Source organism: Diabrotica virgifera, chromosome 7 (genome assembly GCF_917563875.1).
Source record: "Diabrotica virgifera virgifera chromosome 7, PGI_DIABVI_V3a".
NCBI classification, from domain to species: domain Eukaryota; kingdom Metazoa; phylum Arthropoda; class Insecta; order Coleoptera; family Chrysomelidae; genus Diabrotica; species Diabrotica virgifera.
This window is the reverse complement of record NC_065449.1, coordinates 207,298,775-207,323,740: the sequence shown is the minus strand read 5'-3', so window position 1 is coordinate 207,323,740 and position 24,966 is coordinate 207,298,775. Positions and strand designations below refer to the sequence as shown.

General features: G+C 30.7%; 2 protein-coding genes across 15 annotated transcripts in view; one reads left to right on the top strand and one right to left on the bottom strand.

The window, feature by feature from the left end:
- The window catches only part of LOC114326243 (N-alpha-acetyltransferase 60), a 66,783-nt gene extending 63,047 nt beyond the window's left edge, over nt 1-3,736 (bottom strand). Inside the window, exons 1-2 of the mRNA XM_028274552.2 lie at nt 3,559-3,736; nt 3,306-3,500 (exon numbers count right to left, since the gene is read on the bottom strand). Coding sequence (XP_028130353.1) covers nt 3,306-3,500; nt 3,559-3,575 — 212 coding nt within the window. The 5' untranslated portion in view covers nt 3,576-3,736. The remainder of the gene's footprint in view (nt 1-3,305; nt 3,501-3,558) is intronic.
- Nucleotides 3,737-6,227: 2,491 nt separating this feature from the next.
- Nucleotides 6,228-24,966, top strand: part of LOC114326241 (zinc finger protein 239-like) — an 88,615-nt gene continuing 69,876 nt past the window's right edge. For all 14 annotated transcript variants that reach the window (XR_007699295.1, XR_007699294.1, XM_050655855.1 and 11 more), the window contains exons 1-2: nt 6,228-6,656; nt 6,713-6,820. Coding sequence is in view for 12 of the 14 variants with exons in the window: in XM_050655855.1 (XP_050511812.1) it covers nt 6,515-6,656; nt 6,713-6,820 (250 nt within the window). In the remaining 2 variants the exon portion in view is untranslated. The remainder of the gene's footprint in view (nt 6,657-6,712; nt 6,821-24,966) is intronic.

The following is a 24,966-nucleotide window of genomic DNA, read 5'->3' as shown; positions in this document are numbered from 1 at the left end:
GTAAAACAATCTGTCAAAGAACAATATAGAATGTCTTAGGATGAGTGGCCACTGAATATACTAGAAGAATCATAAAAATATTTTTATGAAGAAGCAAGATATTTCTACTATCGTCAGATTAAAAACTCGACACGGGAAATATGAGGCACATCTGCACAAATTAGGAATAATTAATTCATCAGTCTGTTCTTGTGATATTGTTTCGATTAGAGATTTAAACCATATTTTCTTGGAATGCAAAATTAACGAGAGATATATAAATCAATTATATTACAATTTAAGTACAAAGAGTATTTAAGACAAACACAAGTTCATTTTCCAATTAGTATAGAATATCTACTAAATTGTCATAAAATGGAAATATTTAAATTACTCATAAACTACTTGAAAGAAACAAATATAATCATTTAAGTGAAATACGTATAAATATAACAAAACTAATAAATTGAGGTAAAATAAAATAAAAATCTGTGGCTAACGGACTCGCATCCAAGCCATTTTTTCACACACTCACACTCACATAAAAATATTGAGTGCCAAATTGAGTCGCTTATTGTATATTGGGAATAAGTCCACTTCTCTATGAAATTAAAGTGAGATATACATTTTGTTAAACCAACGTCGACGGATCAATGAGTCTATAGAGGAAATTTGTATCTCTTACCATACGCGAAATATTGCACGATAAAATATTTGTTGAGTATATAAAGGGAACTAGTCCGGGACTGATTATCTTTATACAATAATTCTTGTGGTGCCACCATCGTTTGTAACATTTTGTTTACAGAGTTGTTTATTTTATTACTTTGGTTAGCTTAGGTTAGTTAGTCTTAAGATGTATTTTAGGTCTTGTTTGTAATAATAAACGTTTTTTATAAATAAATTAATAATTTAACTGTAGAAAAGCAGCACTATTTCATCTTTTATTCATTGATTATATAAAGGAATAAACTCCCAGCCTTTAAAAACGACTTTTTGGCCTTAATCGTTGTCAAAGTCAAGTTTGTTGTATCACATGTCACTCTACTAGTCTTCTTCTACATTTCATCTGTAGAACAAAATTTGATAGGTCATCAAGTTTCTAAACTAAATAATCTTTTTCGTTTTTCTCAAAACTAAGTATTGTGGACTACAACCTGCCATATCCGGACCTGTCATATCTGGATCTCCCCATATCCGGACCGCCGTCTGGATCTACTACACTACTACGCGGACAGCGTACTAAAAGAAGAACTAAAAGATGGCGAAATAATGTATTATAGAATTTATAAAACATGTCTATCGACGAAAGCTATTGACAGCGTTGATTACTGGAATTTATGAAAGAGAAAACGTTTCAGAGACTATAAAAGAAGTAGTGGTCTTTTTTTTATTGGCTTTAGGATTAGACTATGCGGCCAGAAACAAAGTAAATAGTACATACATAAACATAATATATCTTATCTAAACTATCTAATTAGTAATCTAAGTTAAGGTTATCTAAGTCTGACCGACCTTTTTGTTAAGAATAGGTATAATAAACATTTTATTTTCAAAGTGAATTTTTGCTAAATTAATCTTAATAAAAATTTTGGGATAAGGACAAGGGTCACACTTTTCTCATTCAAGGGTTTTTCTTTTTTCTTAATAATTATTGATTACCTATATAACCACCCCACAAGGTAAGGCAGGCATGTAGGCAATCAAAAGGAAAGACATTTAAGGTTACAAGCCTAATCTAGTCATTCTATAACTTAATTTTACAGTCATATAGGAAAAACAAAATACAATCAAAAATACGTTTATCACTCAGTGCCAAAAGATACATAACATTATTGGGACCGTGCAAGTTCGGCAAAGCGACCTCTATTTCTACGCCCTGTACTTTTATTCGCACTTTTAATTATATTGGCCAATTATATTAGTCCTGGTTGCTGGATAATTGTCAAGACCATAGTCCAAAAAAATAATAAGAAGAAAAAAATAAGATGCAGGTTATGTTTAGCAAACGTAAACAATTGTATGTAGTAAATAAAATCCGTTATTAAAATGCAGTATTGCAAGCAAAATACAATTAATTAAATTTACCTTTATATAATAATTGCATATCATATCAATATTGTGGAGCAATATATAATTTTTCTGAGTCAATGACAGAAGGTATGAAATATACGTCAATTTGACAATTTCAATTGACAATATGAATTATTTAAGATAGTTGCAATAATTTCTCCGCGACTCGCGCACGGTCGTTTCTCGTTTCCCTTTCAAAGTACTTGCACACCGCGAATAGGGACCGTAAACGTTTAAACTTCTTAAATTTTTTGTAAAAATGTCTGACTGATGTGTGTACTTCTTAGAATTAAAAAATATATGATCCAAGTCTGCCGTTTCATTGCAAATATCACAAAGTAGTGGTCTTGATATCCGGATTTTTTCATATCTGGATCGGTCTGTCGTCACATTGATGCGGATATGACAGGTTTTACTGTAGTAAGTATGTACCTATATTTTTCTACTACACTATACTCTCTCTATAATGAACACGGGTATTACGAGTTATCGCTTATAACGAGGTACATAAGGTGTCCCATGAAATTCCTCTTAAACTATATCCCTCGATAAAGAGACATATTTGGTTATAACCAGGGAAAATGAGATCGAAGAACATATTTCTTTACCTGTTTTTGGCATGGTGATGGCTATAAATAAATGCCCCAGCTGCCTGTGTACTGAAATGCCTAAAATCTGTGTGCTTATCAAGGTCAGTGATGTAATAAACAATAAACTCCACTGCCTGTCAACTTCCTTCTGTTTATCCACAGACTCTTTTTCAAAAGCTCCATTCAAACAATATTTAGCATCTTATATTGCTTGGAGTGGCTTTACTATAGGAAGTTGTCTTAGAAAACTATATATTCATATGTATGCACAATATTATTGTTGTCTTATATAACGAGATCAGCTTATAACGAGGTAATTAGTCTGCCATTTCAGTTCCCGTTATAGAGGGAGGCTGTATTTGAAAAAAAAAAGGTAAAGGGGTATAAGAGTAGATAAAGGAGCTTATATAAATTTTAACTTTGGATTCTTTTAATTTCAAAAAATGACATTTTTGTATTAAAGCTGAAAATGTTACTAATGCAATTTTGCTGAAACCCTTTATTTCCCAGATTCCCATTGTTTGTATTAATCACAATCATGATTCACCAAAATTAAATGAATTTAATCAATATGCACTTGAAATTTTTCAAACAATTATAGTAATAAAATACTCGTATGTTGTTCATAATTGAATTAACCGAAATTACAATTAAATAACTCACCCACTAGTAGAAGTAATCTGTTCATACCAATAAAAAGGGTACTCAATGGGAAACCATTCTTGACACAGGGCTCTCACCTCATCCAAATCTTCAGGACACAAAAACCGTAGCTGTACATCAGCCAAAGAGTATAAGGAAATAATTCTTTCACTCTTGCCAGAAGATCCCCCCGAACATTTCCCATTGGATTGGTACCTTTAGGATAAAATAGTATTTCGATTTATATATTTTAATAGGTTATGTACCTACTTACCAATTTATATCTGCCATTGTGATACTACTTAATAAACGTATCGAACCAAATGAAAATTTTCTTTCATTATTAAACAGAAAAATTTGGATGATTGATAATATTTTGTCATAATAACTATTTTGAAGTTGAATAGTAATATCTGTGATAGAGTAGTGGCTGCTTTTGTAATTTATGACATCTGTCAAATGTCTATTGTAATCACAGCACATACATATCCATATCAGTACCGGACTTTTATTATTTAACTATTTGTTTTATAATTTAAACAAATTAAATAACTTATAAACTATTTGGTCGCTCCGGTCGATCTGGTTGAAATTTAGCACATTTCAATAACTCATCAATTAACATAATCTCAAGTAGTTATGTTATACGTCATCATTATGCAAAAAATAATGTTATGAACATACATATTTGCAAAATACTACAAAAATAGCAGTTTTTTTTCAATTAGATATATCGGTTAATTGTTTATGTATTTCAATTTAGAAAATTAAAGAACTTTTTAAGATCTACATAATTTATTTGAAACTTTTTTCTCTAAAGTGGGCAAGAAACGTTAATATAGGCAAACATGATTTTTTCACTCTTTCTAATTGTTTAAAAAATAAACAAAGCAAAATTAGCTGTAGGCTGTAGCCCTGGTTAGAGAAGAATTTTGCATGCAAAATTTCTCTAACCAGGGTTTAATCGGGACAGAAAGTACCGGCATGCAAAATTTCTCTAACCAGGGTTTAATCGGGACAGAAAGTACCGGCCAGACTGAGTTAAATCATATATTTATACCTACAGTGATGAGTGCGCTAATAATCGGCAGAATAAAGCAAAAGATGGAAAACACATCAAGTTGTGAGACAAAAAGAAATGAAACGAATAGAGTTGGGAAATTTAGTGATAAAAACCTATAAATTTACATTATTTATTGTTTCCCACCTTTGGACCTATCAGAGGAGTACCTATCTCAAACTAAAACTGTCACTGTCACAGTGGCAGTTGCCAAACTCATCCGATACGTCTAAAGGTGGGAAACAATAAGTAGAATGTAAATTTGGACTTCATTAAATTGGATGGTCCGAGAAGTTAGCCACATTAGATTTTCATAGAACGTTGAATTGAAGTTTGACAGTGTTGCCATGTGATTATAATGTTTATAATGTATAATATGTTGCACGCTTCAAATATACAGAGAAAGCTTTGAAAACTATCTTTTTTACATTATTTTGTGGATTTTGCTATTTTTTAATGGATGTAAAATACGAACGAATAAATATTTGTTGTTTGTTTTGATATTAATTGCAGTTAATTATTAGAAATTGTTTTGTGGCAATTGTCCTGATAGGTTACTGAGTAGATTTGGCAATAGAGTGAGAACGTTTAAATTTGCGTTTGCCAGATTGCACAGATGTTCCGCAGATATGCATTTTATGACTTTCTTTTTATTATATTATATTTCTTTTTATTATTTGAAATGAATGTACCTGAAATGCTTTTAGTTACTGAAAAGTGTTTACTTCGTCAGTACGTTATTTTTGTGTTCATTTTGTATTTTTTAAAATATTAAAATGCCTACAACTATTGTAGCACGTGAAATACTTTTGAGCATAGCGCAAATGCGGGAAGAGCGATTCACTTTAGATTCACATATATTTCTTTTAATTAATTATTAATGTTCTGACAGTTTTATGTAAATTATTTATACTTATTACAAATAGCAATTTTTTTAATTTCTGCGTTTGTCGGTTTGATAAATAAAACACATTATTATCGCGATATTTGTCATTTCAAAAAAGTACTTTAATTAATAATAATAAACATTACATTATAATACACAACACTAATTTACATTTGTTACCAGGTTGACTTTTGTTATGGAATTATAATACATATTATATATTTATACAAAAAAATATATATACCTACCCTTTACCCATATAAATAGTTACCACTTCCATTTTAGACAAATTATATATTATATAGTACTGTGGACTTGTATGTTGTATATCTGTATTTTTAGTTGCATATAGTCTGGAGCCTGTATCACAGCTTTATTATTTCTGTGGACTTGTATATCTGTATTTTCACTTGCATATATTCTGGAGTCTCTTATTATCACAGCTTAATATTTTTGTCTTTAATGAATGTTAGAGTTTTTTCGATTGCTATAAGTTCAACTGAAAAGATGCTATGTAATAATATTACTAGATAATCTGTAATTATTGTATTGGCGACTTTATTATTTACACAAATCTTATTTTTATATAGATAATAAATAAAGTATATAGTAAAATCTTAAAACAGCAGAATTTTACTTACTTTGCACTTTATTTTACAAATTTCATTTTCATATAGATTATAATAAACAAAAAATATATAGTAAAATCTTGAAGCAGCAGAATTTTACTTATTTTACACTTTTTAACTTTATTATTGATACTAAAATCTTGGTATTTCGAGATAATTAGAGAACATTAAAAATTTAAAAAATTTTGTCGTTATTTTATCTACATAGTTAATGTTTTACATTTATTGTCAATAAATAAATTAATAAAAACATATCACATGCTCTTTCCCGATTTATTCTAAGAACACATGGCAACACTGTTAGGCCTTCATTTCCTTGTATCTGTAGCTAACTTCTCAGACCCCGTAATTTAATGAAGTCCGTAAATTTATAGGTTTTTATCGCTAAATTTCCCAACTCATCGGCCAAAATATTGGGGTACTGATGATGGTACTGACACCAGTCGCGAGTCGCGCGAGTCCTACCCTGTTGGATCACCATCTTGGATTTCAGATTTCATGTTTGTTTATGACTTTAATGAGTTTATGTTCTCGCGTTCTCGGTGTCGGTTCTCGTTTTCATATTATTATAAGAAGAGGGATGTAAAAAATGTTTTATTACGATTGACCGATTTTGAATTTTGTATATTTTCAATAATATATTGATTAAGTTTATATGTTAGCTATGGATATGGAATTTAAAGCTGAAATTAAGGAAGAGTTGGTTGAGTACAACCAAACAGATATGGAGAGCCAGCTATCCACATCCATAGATCTGGAAACCTTCAAAAATGAACTAATGGAAGATAACTCCCCTGGTAAGATAAGTATAAGAAAAAGTTAGTGTTAAATAATGTGATGTATTTGTTAGTAGAAATGGGACTAAAAGCTGAAATAAAAGAAGAGTTGGCAGAGGAGGATCACCTATTTACATCTCCAGATCTTGAAGACTCGGTTAATAAAGCAGATGAAGATAACTCAGGTGAGAGAAGTAATAAAAATATAGTAACACATCCCTTATAGTCAAGGGTCGAAAAATAAAAACGGGAAAAAAATCAATACAGTTATTTGAAGGTGCCAAATCGTAGGGGGGAAATCGTTAATTAAAAATACATACAGAGGTACTCGTAAATCGACCTCATTTTTTTATAAACAAAGGCCAAAGTCAGCAAATATTGTTTTTTGCCTATAGCATTTTTAGTATCATATTTACAGCAAGAGTTGTATTAGGAAAGTTGTGTATCATGAAAAAACGATTAGTTTGAATTTTTGTAAGTTAAAATCCATAAAGAATTAACGGAGATAATTGCAAAAAACCACATTTTTTGCACTATTTTGTAAATGTTAATAACTTTTACCAAATAGGCCATAAGGAACTTATTATCAGGGCCGATAACGGGCCTGCAAGGGATGCACTGCAGGCGGGCGCCCTTGTTTGGGGGGCGCCAAAATGGGCTTTTTTCTGCTGGTGGGATACAAAATATTAATTTAAAAGAAACTGACGGGCGCCTGTGCTAGTTTTGCAGGCGGGCGCATGCTACCCTAGCGCCGGTACTGCTTATTATACCTTGATCATGAGGTAATTAAGTGCCTTTATTAGTGTACAAGATTTCAAGAAGATCTGTTTGTTAGTTTACGAGTTATGTTAAATGTTTATCCCAGACATTGAATGTTTAAACAATCATTGTTGCCCAAGGCGTATTTTCAGAGCTTTTTGGCGCAAAGTGCAATGAGTTTTTAAAGACTCAAAGTACTAATAAAGATAAAAAAATATTATATTTGTTTTTTAAATGTTGTTAAACAAGTTGATAAAAAAATGATGAGTTTTTTCCTTATAGGCTATTGATAATGTATTTTAGAAAGGAACTACAACGTTAACAGGGTTTTATTGTTTCATATAGTCAATGGACCTCTATATATGGAAAAACTGCAGAGTGCTACCATTTAAATGGGTGCGTTATATAAGGTCGAATTAGGGTGAGTTCTATACACATTTAGCGCAAACACATCTATAGGAAAATTGTTTCAGGTTAAATTTACTATCGAAATATTACATTTTAATGCCAAAAACATGTTTTTTTTACAAAAATATGTCCAAAAGAAAAGCAAGAAAAAAACATGAAAGATAGCAATTTTGTTTTTTGTCCCATAAATTTTTTCCATGTGGATATAGGTATAGGCATTGTCTCACAGAAAAAAAACTTTTATCCTTCCTCTTTAAAATGGCGTTTGGTAGAAGTCCCTGTGATTTACAGTTTCCAAAATATGATTTTTCAAATTTTGCCACTCACAGCGATTTTGGGATATTTTCCTTGTTACTTCGCAAACATTGTTCTGTAACTTTTTTCTACGCATTTCTAGGTATACGTAATGGTATATTAAGTAGAAAGAGAAGTAAATTAACTTTAAAATGTTCTATAGTAGAAGGCCGTATGGCTTTATTTAAGCAAGATATGGTTTTTCAAAATTTTATACTTTTAATGAATTTTGATATATTTTACGATTATATTTAAATTACTCCTTATCACTTTTTTTATTGTCTTTTTTTATTGTTTATTTTATTTGGGTATATACATTGTCTAATATAAAGGAAAGCTCATTTTCTTTACTTTAAAATGATGTACTGTAAAAAATTCTAGGACTATTTTTAAACAAGATAATGCTTTTTCAAAGTGACATACACATGTAATAGTTGGAACAACATGGAAAACTTTTTTAGTATTCATTTTATGAAAAAAAGTTATCCTTTATAAAATGCTCTGCCTTGTCTGAAACCTAAAATGCAATCATCAGATATAAAATTTTATTAATAGTGTACGAGGTATGTTAAAAAATATGTATTTGCTCAGGAGTAAAGTATCTTTATATTTCACAATATCGAGAAGTGTTATCAAGAAAAATTATTTGGAATTAAAAATTATATTATAGTATGCAATGATATTCTTCTAATTGAAAAAAAAAATAAAATTTTTTCAAATTACGGATACTCTTGGATATCCTACGGATATCTTGTTTAAAAATAGTCCTAGATTTTTTTGGAATACACCATTTTAAAGTAAAGAAAATATGCTGTTTTCTATTATACAATGTATATCCCTAAATGTACAAGAAAAAAAGTCATAATGAGAAATTTAAAAAATAATCATAAAACATATCAAAAATCATTAAAAGTATAAAACCTTGGAAAAGCAGAACTTGCTTCAAAATAGTCAAGCAACCTTATGCAATAGACTATTTTAAAGGTAATTGACTCCTATTTCTAATAATGTACCATTGCATATAAGTACCTATAAATGCGTAAAAAAAGTTACAGAACAATGACAAATTTTTTCTTGGGTCTTCGTAATAGATTATTCAGCATATTTAAGCAGATGTTTATTGTAACAAAATTTATAATTACTTAATCGTACATTTTTAGATTTAAAAATTAATTGAAAACAAAAACATTCTCAAATTGAAAAAAAAATGTACCTATGTATAGATTATAATTATTGATCTTCGTTAATTCTACACAGTTTATGTACAGGTTCATTAATTTCTTCAACATTATCCCTAAATATTTAAAATAAATCTTCTCTAACTTCACTTTCGTCATCTATAATAACTGTCAAAAGGTTGTAGCATCTTTTTTCATCAGTGTCATCTTTGCAATTTATGGAAAGCTCGGTACAATTGATTTATTTCAAGAAATTATGGATAATGTTGAAGAAATTAATGAACCCATACAAAAACTGTGTAGAATTAATGAAGATCAATAATTATAATCTATAAAAATTTTTGTTCAATTTGAGAATGTTTTTTTTTTCAATTAACTTTTAATCGTATGTTTAAATATGCGGGATATATTTATGAAGATCCAAGAAAAAATTTGTCACCGATTCTTAGATCCATAAATATTTATTTTTTTCTAAAACATTACATTTTTTTTTAAATTGAAATAAATCAAAATACCCTGTACTTAGGTTTAGTCTAGTTTATTTTTAAGGGCAATTCAAAAATTTCATCAGGTGTAGAGTGTTCCATAAAAAAATATATCTTTGATATACCACTTTTTTTTGAAGCACCCTGGATAATTGACATCATTTTTAGATTGTAGTGGTATTGGCCCTGTATATTCCTATAAAGAATTTTTTTTAAATCAAATCGTTTTCCGTACAGACACTGAGGCGAATAAAATGAACCACCCTGTATATAAACAAATATATACTATAATTATATTTTAATACTTATTCACAAATATATAATATTTTATGAAAATATTTATCAAAATATATTAGTGTTAACATTGTAAATGAATGTTGAATAAAAAAGTCCATTTTCCACAATTTTCCGATTTTTCCGGTCAATGAAAATTAGCTAGTTGTTATTCTTTCGTCGAGTTACCCCAATTTAAAAAAAAAATGATGGCTCTACTTTCTCTGGAAGCTGAGATGTTGTAAAATTTTTCAAGGGCTCCAAATTGAACCTTTAATATCAAAATCTCGACGTGCAAAACTGAACTCCGACATTCTTCAATATTACACGGTCCCAGCTCAGTTAGCGAGAGTAACTTCAATTCAAAGGGTTATTACTCGTTTTAAATAGAAGATATTTTGTACTTACTAATTGCAATATAAAATATACAGGGTGTAACGAAAATACAGGTCATAAATTGAATCACATATTCTGAGTCCAAAAATAGTTCGAATGAACCTAATTTACCTTAGTACAAATATGCACATAAAAAAAGTTACAGCCCTTTGAAGTTACAAAATGAAAATCGATTTTTTTGAATATATCGAAAACTATTAGAGATTTTTTATTGAAAATGGACATGTGGCATTCTTATGGCAGGAACATCTTAAAAAAGAATCATAGTGAAATTTGTGCACCCCATAAAAATGGTATGGGGGTTTTGTTCCGTTAAACCCCCCCAAACTTTTGTGTACGTTCCAATTAAATTATTGTTGTGGTACCATTAGTTAAATTCAATATTTTTAAAACATTTTGCCTCTTAGAATTTTTTCGATAAGGCAGTTTTTATCGAGTTGTGGTTTCTTTTTTTTTTTAATATGTTTACATAAAATTTTTATGGGGGTTTTGTTCCTTTAAACCCCCCAAATGTTTGTGTATATTCCAATTAAACTTTTACTGCGGTACCATTAGTTAAACACACTGTTTTTAAAACTTTTTTGCCCCCTTGTATTTTTTCGAGAAGGCACTTTTTATCGAGATATTACTTCTTTTTTAATATGATTCAAAATACACCTAAAAATGTAAATCATAAATAAATTTTCATATTATTACCAAGTCTCCATAATAATACTAGCCATATACAAAAATATGTGGTGGATTTGACAAATATTCAAAATATCTCGATAAAAACTGACTTTTCGAAAAAGTACTAAGAGGCAAAAAAGTTTTTAAAATATTGTGTTTAACTAATGGTACTACAATAATAATTAAATTGGAACGTACACAAAATTTTGGGAGGTTTAAAGGAACAAAACCCCCATAAAATTTTTATGGGGTGTCCAAATTTCACTATATTTTTTTCTTAAGATACTACTACCATAAGAATGCCACATGTCTATTTTCAATAAAAGATCTCTAATAGTTTTCGATATATTGGAAAAATCGATTTTCATTTTGTAACTTCAAAGTGCTGTAACTTTTTTTATGTGCACATTTGTACTAAGGTAAGTTAGGTTCAATCGAACCATTTTTGGTCCCAGAATATGTGATTAAATTTATGACCTGTATTTTTGTTACACCCTGTAGATATTTACTAACATTCTGTAAAAACTTCAACTCTTAATACTGATACACAATAGAGATGTGATTTTTCAAAAAAAAAAAGTATAACTTGGCTATTATTGGTCCTAGAAAGTTATTTCTTTTTTAATGTGTGTTTTTTCACCAGTTTTTTGATACAACTAATTATAATTATTTATCGTAAAAAACGACAAAGATATTCTTATTGTTTATAAGGAAAAAACTCACCATTTTTTTATCGACTTGTTTAACAACATTTAAAAAACAAATATAGTCGGTTCACTAAACTCAGACACAAATGGCTAATGATTTTAGTACGTAAGTTTTTTGTTTTTTGCCAATTTTGACTAAATTTGCAAAATTACTAAATATTTAGTAATTATTAACTACATATTTAGTAATTATTTTTTTGAAATAAATGGCGACTCGATTCTAGTTTTCTGTTGACCTAGATATCAAAATATCAACAGGCACCGCTGGGAAATATTCCAAAAATGCGGTTCAGAGAAACTATATGAAACGAGTCTTTGTACTCTTATACAGAGTATGGCATTAGTAAAAATACAAAAATAGACGGTTTAGTTTTGATTTAAATCTGTCTCCTGCCATCCCCCGATAGCGCTATTTCTAGGTCTACCTTTTGTCAAGGAGGCTATGCAAGAAGACAAATTTAAATCAAAACTTCCGTAGTTCTCGGTATACAATAAAACTATTTATACCGGAGTAAGGTTAGAACGCCCTCTAACGGGGAATAAGTGAAATAAATGGCGACTCGATTCTAGTTTTCTGTTGACCTAGATATCAAAATATCAACAGGCACCGCTGGGAAATATTCCAAAAATGCGGTTCAGAGAAACTATATGAAACGAGTCTTTGTACTCTTATACAGAGTATGGCATTAGTAAAAATACAAAAATAGACGGCAGGAGACAGATTTAAATCAAAACTAAACCGTCTATTTTTGTATTTTTACTAATGCCATACTCTGTATAAGAGTACAAAGACTCGTTTCATATAGTTTCTCTGAACCGCATTTTTGGAATATTTCCCAGCGGTGCCTGTTGATATTTTGATATCTAGGTCAACAGAAAACTAGAATCGAGTCGCCATTTATTTCACTTATTCCCCGTTAGAGGGCGTTCTAACGTTACTCCGGTATAAATAGTTTTATTGTATACCGAGAACTACGGAAGTTTTGATTTAAATTTGTCTTCTTGCATAGCCTCCTTGACAAAAGGTAGACCTAGAAATAGCGCTATCGGGGGATGGCAGGAGACAGATTTAAATCAAAACTAAACCGTCTATTTTTGTATTTTTAATTATTTTTTTGCCAATTTTATCAAATTGGCAAAATTACTAGCTTAAATCACTAGCCAGTTGAGTCTGAGTTTAGCGAACGGACTTTCTTAGTACTTTGATTCTTTAAAAACTTATTGCACTTTGCCAAAGAGCTCTGAAAGTACTTCTTGGGCAGCAATGATTGTTTAAATATTCGATGTCTGGGCTAAACATTTAACATAACTCGTATACTAACAAACAGATCTTCTTGAAATTTTGTACACTAATAAAGGCACGTAATTACCTCATGATCAAATTATAATAAGGTCATTACGGCCTATTTGGTAAAAGTTATTAACATTTAAAAAATAGTGCAAAAAACGTGGGTTTTTGCAATTATCTAGGGTAATTCTTTATGGATTTTAACTTATAAAAATTCAAATTCTTCGTTTTTTCATGATACACAACTCTCATAATACAACTTTTGCTGTAAATATGATACTAAAAATGCTATAGGCAAAAACCAATATATTCTGACTTGGGCCTTTGTTTATAAAAAAATGATGTCGATTTACGAGTACCTCTGTATGTATTTCTAATTAACTGTATCCCCCTATGATTTAGCACCTTCAAATACCTGTATTGATTTTTACCCTGAAATCGCTCATATTTATTTTTCTCCCCTGGTCTATTAACCTTCATCGCACTGGCCGAGGTCTTTTTTGACCACACATCACAATTTTGGCTGTTACTTTATAGATCTTAATTTTTAATCGGCATTCTTCCATCTATCTGTAGCTTATATATTTTATTGATAAAATATTATGCATACAAGAACATTTAACGGTTAGATTACATTTAAACTTTAGTTTTGTAACCTTTGGTCTCCTAATACACCAGGCCAGCCTTTTCATCATCATCATCATCAGTGGGGTTACAGCTCTTTATGAGCCAAAGTCTTCTTCAGAACAATCCTTCATTCGCCCCTGTCTCTGGCAACTCTTCTCCGTGTTCTAATTCCAATAGTAGGGGAGTGCAATTAGAATGAAAAGATACAATGTTTCGGAAAAAATCAAACAAGAAATATTTTTCTAAAACTTTTTTGTTAGTTTATAAATATGTTAAAGTAAAAAGTTCTACTCACAAATTTCGCCGCTAATTGTTTATTAATTGTTTAAACAATAACAATTGTTTTGTATAAATAATGTTAAGAATATGGGTGAATTCAACATTTTATTTTGATAAAAAATGTTTTTATTTTAGTTTTGATTATGCTGAACCCGAATCTGACATTACAATTTGCAAATTCAAAATGGCGGATTCAAAATGGCGGATTTTTTCCTAAAAATCCTTAAAAAGTAGTTGTAAAATCCGAATTTTTTTTATAAAACGTGTTTGTTTACATATATGTGGATATTTTTGAGAGGTTGCTGAACCTGAATCAAATTTTGATAATTTAAATTATAAAATGGCAGATCCAAAATGGCGGATAACTTAAAAAATAGTTGTAAAATATTAATTTCTTTACAAAATGTATTTATTTCTACATATGTATATTTATTTTTGAGAGCTTTGATAAACCTAACTTAAATGTTAACATTATAAACTATAAAATGGCGGATCCAAAATGCGGATTTTCTAAAAAGAACATTTTTCTAAAACATTTATTGTCTTTATTTTTAACAGGTTGTTGAACCTGAATTAAAGATTAAAAATTTAAATTTCAAAATGGCGGATCCAAAATGGCGGATATTTAAATGAAAAAGAAGTAGAATCCAATCAAACAAATTTCAGTTATGAGTAAAATACCTATATTTTTCATAATACTGAAAATTGTTATTATGGAAAGTTGTTCAGAATTAAAAACGATGTGTCAATATGCAATTACACTCTTCTAATCGAAATATTGTGAACTATAAAGATACATATTTATTGCGCGAAATATATTTTTTTTACATACCTCGTATAATATTGATAAAATATAATATTTTATATTTGCATATTAAGTGTTAGACCATGCACAGCTATTTATGACGAATAACTTTCTTCATAAAATTAATAATGAAACAGTTATCATAAATAATAAGTGAAAATTTAATGATGTTGGGTATAATTAATTGGAAACAATATTAAAAAAAAAACAAATGTTCGATTAGAAGGATATAATTAGATATTGGAACATAATTTTTAATTCCAAACAACTTTTCATTATAAAAATTTTTTATATTGTGAAATATAAAGGTACTTTACTCTTGAGTGAAATTCATATTTTTTGACATACCTCGTACAAAATTAACAAAATTTGATATTTGATGGTTGCATCTTATGTTATATACGATGCAGAGTATTTTATAAAGAATAACTTTTTTCCGTAAAACTGATATTAAAAAAGTTATCAATAGGTTCCAAGTTACTCAGACATACTGTATAAGAGCTAAAAAAAATTTTTTTTTGTTAAACATTTATTATTGTTGAAGCTTATTATTAAATGTATTTTAGGTAAGTTTTACACAAAAAAGTTTTGATCACTCTGTATATACATTTTTTCATCTGGTAATTTTCGGTTTTTGTATTACATTTTTGTTATCTTTCTTAGTTTTCTCAAAAAGAAATTGTTTATTTCACTTTTAAACTAAAATAATTCAGTGTTTTTTTAAGACTATATCCTAAGCTTTAAAAAAGTATCAAAAAAATTGTATTAGATTTATTCAAACTTGAGTAATACCGTCTTAAAGTGGTGGGAATTCTGTAAAACTACGAAGTTTTCAAAAATTACATTTTTTGAGACATCGTATTATTTGAATTAAATTTTTGAGATTTTTTTTGAACAAAACATCGTTTAGTAAGATTATTGAGAGGTAAGTTATGCAAATTTGAGAGTTTTATAAGTAAAATTGTATTAGTTACACATTTTTAAATCATTTTTAAACAAAATTCATGTTAGGCTCACTTTCCGCCCACACCGTACTTATGTCCATACATTTTATTTCTTTTTATTACAACCATAAGATAGCTTATTTGATCTTCTTTCATGTCCAATTTGTAAAATTTCTTTTGATCCATTAGTTAAAGAATTACATTAAAAAAACTCAACCGTGCACTTCTTCCAACGCTAGTTTACAGTGCGCCAATGTGTGTGAGAAGGGTGACTTTAGCGTTATAAATAAAAAATTACAGAAGCTAGAGATTTAATTTTAGAAAAATCTTTATATAAGGTTTTTTTGTAAAATTTTCTCAATTTTTCAATGGTCAAGTCAGTTTTTTTCTAAAAATTATATTTTCGGAGTTATTTAAAAAAATATCTAACTTCGCTGTTCATTTGTTTAATAAAAAATGAAGCACCCACTTCTCGAGTAGAACTTTTTGATATGTTGATTATTAAACATTTCTTAATGAAATTACAGAAAGTTTTATCTTGTTTGATTTTTTCCGAAGTGAAAATCTAAATGCACTCCCCTATAGATTTTAAATAATTTTCCAAGTTTTCTTGGTACCTAAGTCTCGGTTTTCCTCTTGCTCGTTGTTCTATCAGCCCTCTTGAATCAAACTATCCATCTAATGCTGGCCACTCACTTACGGATATCGAAGAGGCCGGGCGACTGACAGGCGGTTAATTGAAGCCAAAATCACCACATACACGCAGTTTTCGTAAAGGCGTTGGCACGCTCGATCACAAAACTGCTTGTGTGTGGCGTCTCAACTGCAGTTCATTAACTTAACTATTTAAATAACGGCCTTCAGTCCTGGCCTGCATGCCATGACCTCTTCGATATCCGTAAGTGAGTGGCCAGCATTATGCATGATACGGATATCGAAGAGGTCATGGCATGCAGGCCAGGACTGAAGGCCGTTATTTAAATAGTTAAGTTAATGAACTGCAGTTGGGACGCCACACACATGCAGTTTTGTGATCGAGCGTGCCAACGCCTTTACGAAAACTGCGTGTTTGTGGTGATTTTGGCTTCAATTAACCGCCTGTCAGTCGCTCGGCCTCTTCGATATCCGTAAGTGAGTAACTTCTATACAACTCAGTTGTAACGCCTGTGCCACAAACCTTGTTCTTTTGTTTCCATATATCGATGGCTTAGTGTGAAAACCTCGTATCTCATTAAATTACAATTTTACAGGAGAGGCAAAAAACTGATTTTCTGCATAATATAACCTAAAAACAAAAATTACGTTACGTATTTTTAATTCGAGCACATTGAGACAAATATTGGCACAGAGCTAAAAGTGTTAAATGTTGCTATTAAATTGGAAATACAAATATTAACTATGAAAAACACGTAAATATCCTTGCAGTATATTGGCTCCGTGCGTCTCCCCTCTACTTACAGTCACGTGACACGCTGTCAGATTTTGTCAGGACGTTTTAACATTGAGTATTATGGGATTATTTTGTTAAACTTGAATATTTTATTTTGTAGTGATAATAACCGAATACAATTGTTAGAATTCATTAGTTATTAATTTATACTGTAATTTATAGTGCAACAAAAATATTTTCTTTTTCGTTAATAAAGATTTATTGACATAAACTGCGATAGTGAGGTTATGTATACAAAATCAAACTGATAATCAATATTGGAAATAGAAGAATTTATATCAGATTAAGTGCGTTTTTATCGAAGAGGTCATGGCATGCAGGCCAGGACTGAAGGCCGTTATTTGAGTAGTTAAGTTAATGAACTGCAGTTGAGACGCCACACACAAGCAGTTTTGTGATCGAGCGTGCCAACGCCTTTACGAAAACTGCGTGTATGTGGTGATTTTGGCTTCAATTAACCGCCTGTCAGTCGCTCGGCCTCTTCGATATCCGTAAGTGAGTGGCCAGCATAAGACGTGCTACCTTAACGAATTTTACAACGTCTCAATGTTCTCCAAAACTTCTATACAACTCAGTTGTAACGCCTGTGCCACAAACCTTGTTCTTTTGTTTCCATATATCGATCGCTTAGTGTGAAAACCTCGAATCTCATTAAATTACAGTTTTACAGGAGAGGCAAAAAACTGATTTTCTGCATAATATAACCTAAAAACAAAAATTACGTTACGTATTTTTAATTCGAGCACATTGAGACAAATATTGGCACAGAACTAAAAGTGTTAAATGTTGCTATTAAATTGGAAATACAAATATTAACTATGAAAAACACGTAAATATCCTTGCAGTATATTGGCTCCGTGCGTCTCCCCTCTACTTACAGTCACGTGACACGCTGTCAGATTTTGTCAGGACGTTTTAACATTGAGTCTTATGGGATTATTTTGTTAAACTTGAATATTTTATTTTGCAGTGATAATCGAATACAATTGTTAGAATTCATTAGTTATTAATTTATACTGTAATTTATAGTGCAACAAAAATATTTTCTTTTTCGTTAATAAAGATTTATTGACATAAACTGCGATAGTGAGGTTATGTATACAAAATCAAACTGATAATCAATATTGGAAATAGAAGAATTTATATCAGATTAAGTGCGTTTTTATTTTCTGTTTATATTAATACATAATATCACTAGCGTGACACTGCATTTTTTTTTAAATGTCTCATTTAAACATACACAAAGCGTCCTGATAAAATTTCAAAAAACCGCCACCATGAGCAGGTCGGTCGATTTTGCTTTGACACTTTGTTAACGGTCAGAGCGAATAGAGCCTTTGCCCAAGTAACTATGATAACCTCATATATCTTGATATCATAGATATATAATACTCTAGATTGCGCCCTGCCATCTTGAAATGGGTGACGGTTGCGACAGAGAAAAATGAGCCTATTAGGTCGGTAGTCTCTTTCTAATTCAAGGGGAGTATCGACGACGTCGCTATCCTACTCTATCGAGTATTATTTAAATGTTTTGACAGTTCGAGCGGGTGGCGACGGGAACTGGTCTTTGGTCTTTGGACGCGGATAATCGGGGTTCGAATCCCGTACCAATCTTTACTTTTTTATTTTTAATTTAATCAATATTGCGTTTATTAGACATTATTACATCTCTAAAGTAAATCTATGCAAAGAAATATATAACAAATAAGAAAAACTGTGTAGGTACCTATAGCCTAATAAAATAAAAAAAAGTCAATATGTAAATTCGTACAGGTTTACACAAATTTTATATCAAAGTTTAGGTGGGTACAAAAGATATTTTCAAGAAAGTATCCAAATCATACAAGGGGATCATTGTTTAAATAATTAAAAAGTGGTCATTTTTGCAAAAAAATTACTTTTTTAACTGCTGAGGTCATTCAATTACCAACGAAGGTCTATAGGATTTTGTTCTGCAAAGTTGAAGAGTAAATATTTCTCATAAGACTTACTAAATTAAATTTGACCCCCTATTTATTTAAATAATTATATATAAAACTTTAAAAAAAAATTTGCAAAAAATTATTTTTAGCGTTTTAAATAAACACTATAAAATATCTTATTTTACAGACTAAGTTGCGCTATGTTACCAGTATCAAGCAAAAAAAAAATTGGTCGAAAAATATTTAATAGTTTTTGAGATATTGAATTTGTTTATTAAACGTTACTATATTTTCAATTGCAAAAACGCGGTTGTTACCAAAGAAATATTCACCTGCTTAAGATATCAATATTTTTATTTTTATGTATATTTTCGATAAATGTATTGATAAATTCAAATTTCAGTTAAACTCCCCCCTAAAATGGCATTTAAAAATTATTCAAATTTGTTTATAATTTGTTTTTTTAATAACGTCGCGGGGATTAAGTATTTTGAAATGCCGTTTCGATCATTGGGTTCCTGGGATTTTTTTACTAATTAACAAAATTTTTTTGTCGTTTTTTCTTCTTCTTTTTCTTCTTCGAGTTATATTACTACGGGCCCTTTTAGGGTTAATTTTATTAAGAATGTCGAATCTCTGAGTTGTAGATTCTAGACCTAAAAATATTAAGATTTAACTAAAATCTTTTAAATAAAATGTGGCTACTTACTGAGTTACAGGGTGTTTTATTTAAAAATTTAAAAATTATTGTTACCAAGTACTTTAAAACTATTTGACGTATCCTTATCATACTTGGCAGAAAGGGTGGCTATTATACACCCTATTAAATTGTGATTAATAAACGTTTCTAGCTAGTGCCAGAGACGTACGACAGGGGATAGTGAATGATTGACCCTTCCCAAATTCTACGCCACTGAGTGAATTACTATTGTAGCGAAATTTTTCGATTCTCCAATACTTTGTATGTAAATAACTTTATTGGTATTGATAAAGTCATCAGTTTGAGAGATATTGGAAGTTTAAAATGAATGAATGAATGAATCAAAATAACTATGCCGTTTCATTTTTAACGTCCAATATCTCGAAAACTAATGACTTAATCATTACCAGTAAAGAATATATTATTTACATAGAAAGTATTGGAGAATCTAAAAATTTCGCTAAAATAGTAATTCCCTCAGTGGCGTAGAATTTGGGAAGGGTCAACCATTAACTGGCCCCTGTCGTACGCCTCTGGTGGTAGCTAGAAACTTTTATTTATCACAATTTAGTAGACTGTATAGTACCCACACTTTCTGTAAAGTATGATAAGGATACGTCAAATAGTTTGAAAGTACTTGGTGAAAATAATTTTTAAATTTTTAAATAAAACACCCTGTAACTCAGTAAGCAGCCACATTTTATTTAAGTGATTTTAGACCAATCTTGATATTTTTAGGTCTAAAATCTACAACTTAGAGATTTGCCATTCTTACTTACTTAATTAGTCCTAAGCCTTTCTACCTTTAGGTGTAAGGCTGGTGGAGTTGAGTTTGGCATTGTAGTCTCCATGCTTTCCGATCTTGCGTTAGGTTTCTTGCACTTTCCAATGTCAATCCCTTCTTCTCGACTTCTTTCCTGATTTCATCTACCCACATAACTCTTGGTCTTCCTCTTTTGTTTTTCCCCTGCACTCTCGTTTCGAACACTCGTTTTGTAAGCCTCTCGTTCGACATTCTACACACGTGCCCGAACCATCTTAGTTGTCCCTCCACTATTTTTTCATTGATTGGTTCCAGTTTTAGGTTTTGTCTAATTGTTTCGTTTCGTATTTTGTCTGTCCTCTTTCTGTTTGCTATTTTCCTCAGGAATCTCATTTCCATAGCATTGACTCTGGATTTTTGTCTCCCCGTCAATGTCCATGTCTCGCTGCTATACATGATTGTTGGTCTAACTACTGATTTAACGACTGCCTTTTTTACTTTCTCCGGTATCTCTTTTTTCCCCAAAAATGTTGTTTTCATAGCGTTAAATAAGCTTCCTGTTCGTCCCATTCTCTCGTTTATTTCCATGTCTTGTTTACCATTTGCTTCTATTATTACTCCTAGGTATTTAAAATATTTCACTTGCTCTAGTTGTTTCCCGTCTAATTCTATTGCGTGTGTATTCCTCGTATTTGAAATTATCATTGTTTTTGTTTTCTCTGTATTAATTTTCATATTTATGTTTGATAGTTCTTCTTCTAGAATTTCAAGATTGTTCTGTAAGTCTTCTCTGGTTTCTGCTATCAATACCATGTCGTCTGCAAATAGTAGCTCCGATAGTTGAGTCCGTTTCATTTGCCAGTATCCTAATGTTAGCTTTTTCATTCTTCTCTTGGCTTTCTTTATCGCTTCATCCAGTACCACTGAGAATAGCAGTGGACTCAGTACGCATCCCTGTTTGACGCCTTGACTTGTAGTAAATTTTCTGGATTCCTCGTTATTGGCTCTTATTGTATTTGTATTATTTTTGTACATATCCTTTATTACTTCTATTATGTGTCTGTCGACTCCCCTTTCTTTTAGTGTCTTCCATACGTCCTTTCTTCGGATTCTGTCAAACGCCTTTTCCAGGTCAATGAAGCACATATGTATCTCTCTATTCTTCTTGATTACCTTCTCACTTACTTGTCTTAATGTGAATATTAGGTCTTGCGTGCTTCTGTCCTTCCTGAATCCACACTGTGTGTCTTCCATAGTTGTTTCTATTTGGGTTTTTATTCTTGTCTCTATTATTCTTGCGAAAACCTTCCCAGGGATACTTGATATGGTGATACCTCGGTAATTATTACAGTTTCTCTTGTTACCCTTTTTGTGTATTGGTAGTATAATGTCTTTCTTCCAGTCCTTTGGTAATTCTGCTCTATTTATGATATCATTCATTAGTTCTTTCATGCTATCCATTCCCTCTGTCCCCATGAATTTTATCATTTCCGGGGTGATATGATCCTTGCCTGGTGCTTTGCCCAATTTTACTCTTTCTAATCGCTTTCTCTAATTCCTCTCTTGTTATGGATTCCACTTGTTGTTCTTCATTCCTTTCTTGTATCCCCCCTGTGTTGTCCGTGTCTGCATGAGTTAGCTCTTTGAAATGTTCTCTCCATCTTTCCATTATTTGTTTTTCTTCTGTTAGTACGTTTCCATTCTTGTCTTTTATATTCGGCATCGTGTGCTCTTTCTTTTGTCTGAGTTGTTTTAATGCGCCGTTATTCTATTCTATTCTAATGCGCCGTAGAAGAGTTTTTGGTTTTCCCTATAATTTTTTGTCATTTTTTGTCCAAATCTCTCCCATGACCTTTCCTTTCCTGCTTTCACCGCTATTTTAACCTCTTTCCTTTTTTCTTTATATGCCTCGTAATCTTCTGGGTGTTTTGTGCTTAGGTATCTCTTCCATTTGTCTTTTTTATTCTTTATTTTCTCTCGTATTTCTTCCGTCCACCATTCCGTTCTCCTGATGTTAGTATTTGCCATTTTTGCTTTCCCACAAGTTTCCTCACCTGCTTTGATTATGCTGGTTTTTAGATATTCCCATTTTTCTTCTATATTTGTATTTTTTGCCCTACCTTTCAGGGTATTATCTAATTTTTCTTGGAATTTCTTCTTATATCTTTTCTCTTTTAATTTCTAACTTTTTATTTTTTCATTTACTACCTTTCTTCTCTTTTCTTCTTTTTCTTCTGTTGTTCTCATTCTCATTATTACTAGGTGGTGGTCACTGCCAATGTCTGAGCCTCTTTTCACTTTCGTATCCTGTACTCTTTTCCATTTGTTGCTGCTTACCAAAAAGTAATCTATGATTGATTTTTCGTTTCTGCTGTCTTGTACTCTCGTGTATTTGTGTACTTCTTTATGTTTAAATTTTGTATTTGTTATAACTAGTTTGTTCTCCATACATATTTCTATTATTCTTTCACCATTTCTGTTTAGTATTTCTTCTCCTTCTTTTCCCATGCACTCCTCTATTCCGCTGTTGTTGTTTCCGACTCTACCGTTTAGATCTCCCATTACAATTATGTTTTCTTCCCCATTATCAATTTGCATTTGGAGCTCCTCGAAAAATTTATCTTTCTCTTCCTTTCTTGCATCTTCATTTACGCCGTAGGCTGTTATTATTGTCCATATTTCTTCGTCCATCAGTTTCATTTTCACCGATAATATTCTCTGGTTAACATATGTTTCTTCTACAACTTGTTGTAGTCTATTCGGTGCAATTATTATCCCGACTCCTTCTTTTGCTCTCTCTTTTGTATCCGCTCCTACCCAAAGTAACCAATATCCTTTGTGTATTTTCTTAAGACCTTTTCCTTTCATTTTCGTTTCCGTTATTCCTAGTATTTCTATTTTTTGTTTTATCATTTCTTCTACCAGTTCTTCCTCTTTTCCATTGATGCTTCTCACATTCCATGTTCGAATTTTTATCTCTCCTTTTTTCTGCAATCTAGCTTCCCCCTTCTTTTTATTTTCATCCTTGTTTACCTGTGCATCATCTTTTTCCCTATCGCTTTTCCCATTCATTGCCTTGGTCGTCATTGTTGTGTGTCCGGTCTTAATATTTTCTATTACTTTTTTGGGGTCCTTTCCCCGACGTTTCTGTGAATTTGTATAATTTTCTCATTATTATGGTCCCATTTCCACTCCTTCCCATTAATCTCCAGTTTCATATATCCTATCTTCGTAGTATTACCTTTGTCTTTTTCTTCTTTTGCCATTTTCCTAATTGTTGCTTGTATTTCCCTTTCCTTTCTTGTTAAATCTGATTCTATATACACCTTTTGTCCCTGTAGATTCTTCAGTTTTCCTTTGTTTTTTAGTACACTTAGCTTATCCGTTAGGTATTCCATTTCTGCTACAAAAATTTGGTCTCCGATCTTCACCGCTCCTCTCAGTTTGACCTGTAATTTCAGATTTCTTCCTATGAAGTGTTCTACCGACTCCTTTACTGGTTTTCCGTCGTTAGGATCCAGTGTTAGGCCCTTTAATACTATATTATTTCTCCGTCTATCTTTTTCCAACTGTTCTATTCTTTTGTTTGCCATTTTCAAACCTTCTTCCACTTGCCATTCTTAATGAAACTTAACCCAAAAAGGGCCCGTAGTAATACAATGCCAAGAAAAAAAAAGAAGAGGAAAAAAAGACAAAAAAATTTGTTAATTAGTGAAAAATTCCCAGGAACCCAATTATCGAAACGGCATTTTAAAATATTTAATCTCCGCGACGTTATTAAAACAACAAATTATAAACAAATTTGAATTATTTTCAAATGCAATTTTAGGGGGCAGTTTAATTGAAATTTAAATTTATCACTACATTTATCGAAAATATACATAAAAATAAAGATAATAAGATTTAATACAGGTGAATATTTCTTTGGCAACAACCGCGTTTTTGCAATTGAAAATATAGTAACATTTAATAAACAAATTCAATATCTCAAAAAATATTAAATATTTTTCGACCAATTTTTTTTTCTTAATACTGATAACATAGCACAACTTATCCTGTAAAATAAGATATCTTATAGTGCTTATTTAAAACGCTAAAAATAATTTTTTGCAAATTTGTTTTTAAAGTTTTATGTATAATAATTATTTAAATAAATAGGGGGTCAAATGTAATTTAGTAAGACTTATGTGAAAGATTTACCCTTCAACTTTACAGAAAACAATCCTATAGACCTTCATTAGTAATTGAATGACCTCAGCAGTTAAAAAAGTAATTTTTTTGCAAAAACGACCCCTTTTTAATTATTTAAACAATGATCCCCTTGTATGATTTGGATACTTTCTTGAAAATATCTTTTGCACCCACCTAAACTTTGATATAG